General features: G+C 52.7%; 1 protein-coding gene across 1 annotated transcript; it reads left to right on the top strand.

Annotated features, from left to right (window-relative positions):
• Positions 1-1,195: 1,195 nt before the first annotated feature.
• Positions 1,196-3,182, top strand: LOC113214907 (zinc finger protein 572-like). The gene is made up of 4 exons (XM_026434424.2): positions 1,196-1,595; positions 2,206-2,210; positions 2,319-2,661; positions 3,055-3,182. The coding sequence occupies exons 1-4, from the start codon at positions 1,196-1,198 to the stop codon at positions 3,180-3,182; spliced, it is 876 nt and encodes a 291-aa protein (XP_026290209.2).
• The last annotated feature ends 11 nt before the right edge of the window (positions 3,183-3,193 follow it).

The raw sequence follows: 3,193 nt of genomic DNA, 5'->3' as shown, positions 1-3,193 counted from the left end.
TTCAATGCGTTTTACTCAGAAATGCACTCTTGTCAGCCACGTGAGGACACACACTAGTGAGAAGCCATACAAGTGTGACGCATGTAAAATGTGTTTTGCTTATAGATGTAATCTTGTCGCTCACGTGAGGACACACACTGGTGAAAAGCCATACAAGTGTGATGTGTGTAAAATGCGCTTTACTCATAAATGCACGCTTGTTGTTCACATGAGGACCCACACTGGTGAAAAGCCTTTCAAGTGTGACGTATGTAATATGTGTTTCACTGAGAAAGGACACCTTGTCAGGCACGTGAGGACACACACTGGTGAAAAGCCATACACGTGTGATGCGTGTCGTAAGGCTTTTAGTCGTAAATCAAGTCTCAGTAAACATAAAACAATTTGTTTTTCTTTTTGAATCATAAAACTTTGTAACCAATTCACTCATATTCCAGCAATGTTTGTAATAAATTAGTGTTTTGTTTATTTATTGTATAACGAATAAAAACGACATTCTTCAGATTGAATAAACCCGGGCACCACTTGCATTTTGTACCTCGCTCGACGCTCGTGCATGCCGGCTATGTGACGTTCCTTGGAACTCGGGGACGCAGGTGTCTGACGCTGTGCTGTTGTTGCAGGTGGCGATCCAAGCTCCTCGAGCGTGGCGTCTCTCGGTGAGGATCCTGGAGAGGTGTCCGTCGACGAGGGCCCCGAGCTGGACGAGCTCAAACAAGAGGACGAGCAGCTAGGGCTGGTGGTGACGGCCTGCTTTTCGCTGCAGGACGAGCAGTGCCCCTCGGAGGACGTGGCGAGGTGTGGCTCTGTGGACGGCGAGTTGCAGCCCGGGGAAGGTCCTTGGGACAGCAAGGTGCAGCCCAAGGACGACTCTGGAGACGACGAAGCGCAGCCCGAGCAGCGCGACGAAGAAGTGGCTCCTCCTCCCGGTGACGCTATCAGTGAGGGTGGCTGTACCGTCCGGTATGGAACCCGCGTCACTCAGCCGGTGCAGAACAAACAGCAGGACGACCAGAAGGCCTCGCGGGTGCTGCGGAAGAAGCAGGGCCGGAAGTACACCGGCAGCGGGAGCGGAAGTAAAAGCAATACCAGTGGCGCTCTGCAGGCGAACTCGCGCGGATGCACCGGAGGGGCGTTGAAATGCGAAGTCTGTGGGAAGGGTTTTGCACGTGAAGGTCACCTAGAGAGGCATAAAATGTACCACACTGGTGAAAAACCGTTTAGTTGTGACCTCTGTCCATCGCGTTTTACCGAGAATGGTCATCTTGCCAGGCACATGAGAACACACACTGGTGAAAAGCCATACACTTGTGACCTTTGTAAAATGCACTTTACTATTAAATGCCATCTTGTCGTTCACATGAGAACGCACACTGGTGAAAAGCCGTACAAGTGTGATGTGTGTACAGTGTGTTTTTCTCAGAAAGGTAACCTTGTCGCTCACATGAGAACACACACCGGTGAAAAGCCATATAAGTGTGACGTATGTAAAAGGCGTTTTATTGTGAAAAGTCATCTTGTCAAGCACATGAGGACACACACTGGTGAGAAGCCATATGTATGTGATGTTTGTAAGAAGGACTTTAGGTTTAAAGGTAATTTAGAAAGGCACAATACAATTTGTTTTCCTTTTTAATTTCATTTCTTTGTAAGTCATTGTGTTTGTGAAGTCCAATTAGCCAGTTTTTTTCAGCAAAATTTGCAGTTAATTCATATGTGTGTTTCTTTTACAATACGAATAAAAACGAGGGTGTACAGATTTAACCAACCCGACGACAGCGTAGTTCTGTCCCTTGCTTGTACATACCGGCTGTGTGGCGGGCCTTGGTCTTTGGCGACACAGGTGTCTGACGCGGTGCTCGCTCGCAGCGAGACGGCCTCCTGGGGAGGCCACCGCATCGAGCAAAGTAGGACGGTCAGCTGGTGGCTACGACGTGCTCCTCTCTGTACTTGAGATGAGCTGTGAGTCCTAGTGATCCAACGGCCTGCCAATGGTCCCGTGGGGCCGGCGCGAGCTGCTGGTGCTGCGTACCGGATGTGTCGCGGCTCCGCCCTCTGAAAGTGGCGCCGCACCGTGCTCGTGACAATGCGCCGCGGCGGCAGCTGGTCGGTTGGGCGCCGTTCTCGAACTAACGACACTTGTGTTGGGCTGGGGTAGCAGCGTACACATACTGACCTGACTCGTATTTCGTTTTTCTGTTGCAGGCCAAGTTACGTTGTCGCAGTCGTGACCCTGACCCGCGGGCACATGCGGGTGGTCCTGGTGATGGGGTGGACCTATGGTGATGACGACGGCGGTGTCTGTGCTCTTGTTGCAGGCGGCGGGCGGCGAGCGCAGCTCTTCCAGCGGGGCGTCTCTCCGGGAGCATCCTGGAGATGTCACTGTCGACGTGGCGCCCGAGCTCAAACAGGAGGACGAGCAGCTGCGGCTGGTGGTGACGGCGTGCTTCCCACTGCAGCACAAGAAGTGCTCCGCGGAGGATGACGTGAGAGGTAGCCCTGGAGGCAGCGAGGTCCAGACCGAAGCAGGCCCTCAGGACGGTGACGTTCTGCCCAAGGAAGGTCCTGTAGACAGCGAGGCGAAGCCCGAGGAAGGCCCTTGGGGCGACGAGGTGCAGCCGCAGCCCGAGCTGCGCAACGGCGACGCAAACAAGCACGATGGTACCGCCGTCCCGTATGACACCCGCGACGCTTAGCCGGTGCAGAACAACCAGCTGGACGACCAGAAGGCCTCGCGGGTGCTGCGGAAGAAGCAGCTCGGCAGGAAGTACATCGGCAGCGGGAGCGGAAGTAAAAGCAATCCCAGTTGCGCTCTGCAGGCGAACTCGCGCGGGCGCACCGGAGGGGCGTTTAAATGTGAAGTGTGCGGGAAGAGTTTTGGACGAGCAAGTCAGCTAAAGACGCACAATATGTACCACAACGGTGAAAAGCCATGTTGTGGCCTCTGTTCAATGCGTTGCACTCAGAAATGCAATCTTGTCAGCCACGTGAGGACACACACAGGTGAAAGGCCCTTCAAGTGTGACGCATCTAAAATGCGTTTTACCGAGAAAGGCAGTCTCGCCAGACACATGAGATTACATACTGGCGAAAAGCCGTATCAGTGTGGTGGGTGTGATAAACGTTTTAGTGATAAATCTAACCTTAATGCTCACGAAAGAACTTGTAAACATAGATCTTAAATAAAGGTTTA

The sequence above is a fragment of the Frankliniella occidentalis genome, unplaced genomic scaffold (assembly GCF_000697945.3).
Source record: "Frankliniella occidentalis isolate FOCC.00 unplaced genomic scaffold, Focc_3.1 Scaffold211, whole genome shotgun sequence".
Taxonomy (NCBI): domain Eukaryota; kingdom Metazoa; phylum Arthropoda; class Insecta; order Thysanoptera; family Thripidae; genus Frankliniella; species Frankliniella occidentalis.
This window is presented reverse-complemented; position numbering and strand designations above follow the sequence as displayed.

What these genes read in the sequence shown, in the direction of transcription:
- LOC113214907 (XM_026434424.2), top strand. Translation starts at nt 1,196, where the DNA reads ATGTACCACACTGGTGAAAAACCGTTTAGTTGTGACCTCTGTCCATCG. An exon ending in CGACGCAAACAAGCACGATG is followed by an intron (nt 2,662 to 3,054) that starts GTACCGCCGTCC and finishes TTACCGAGAAAG; the next exon opens with GCAGTCTCGCCAGACACATG.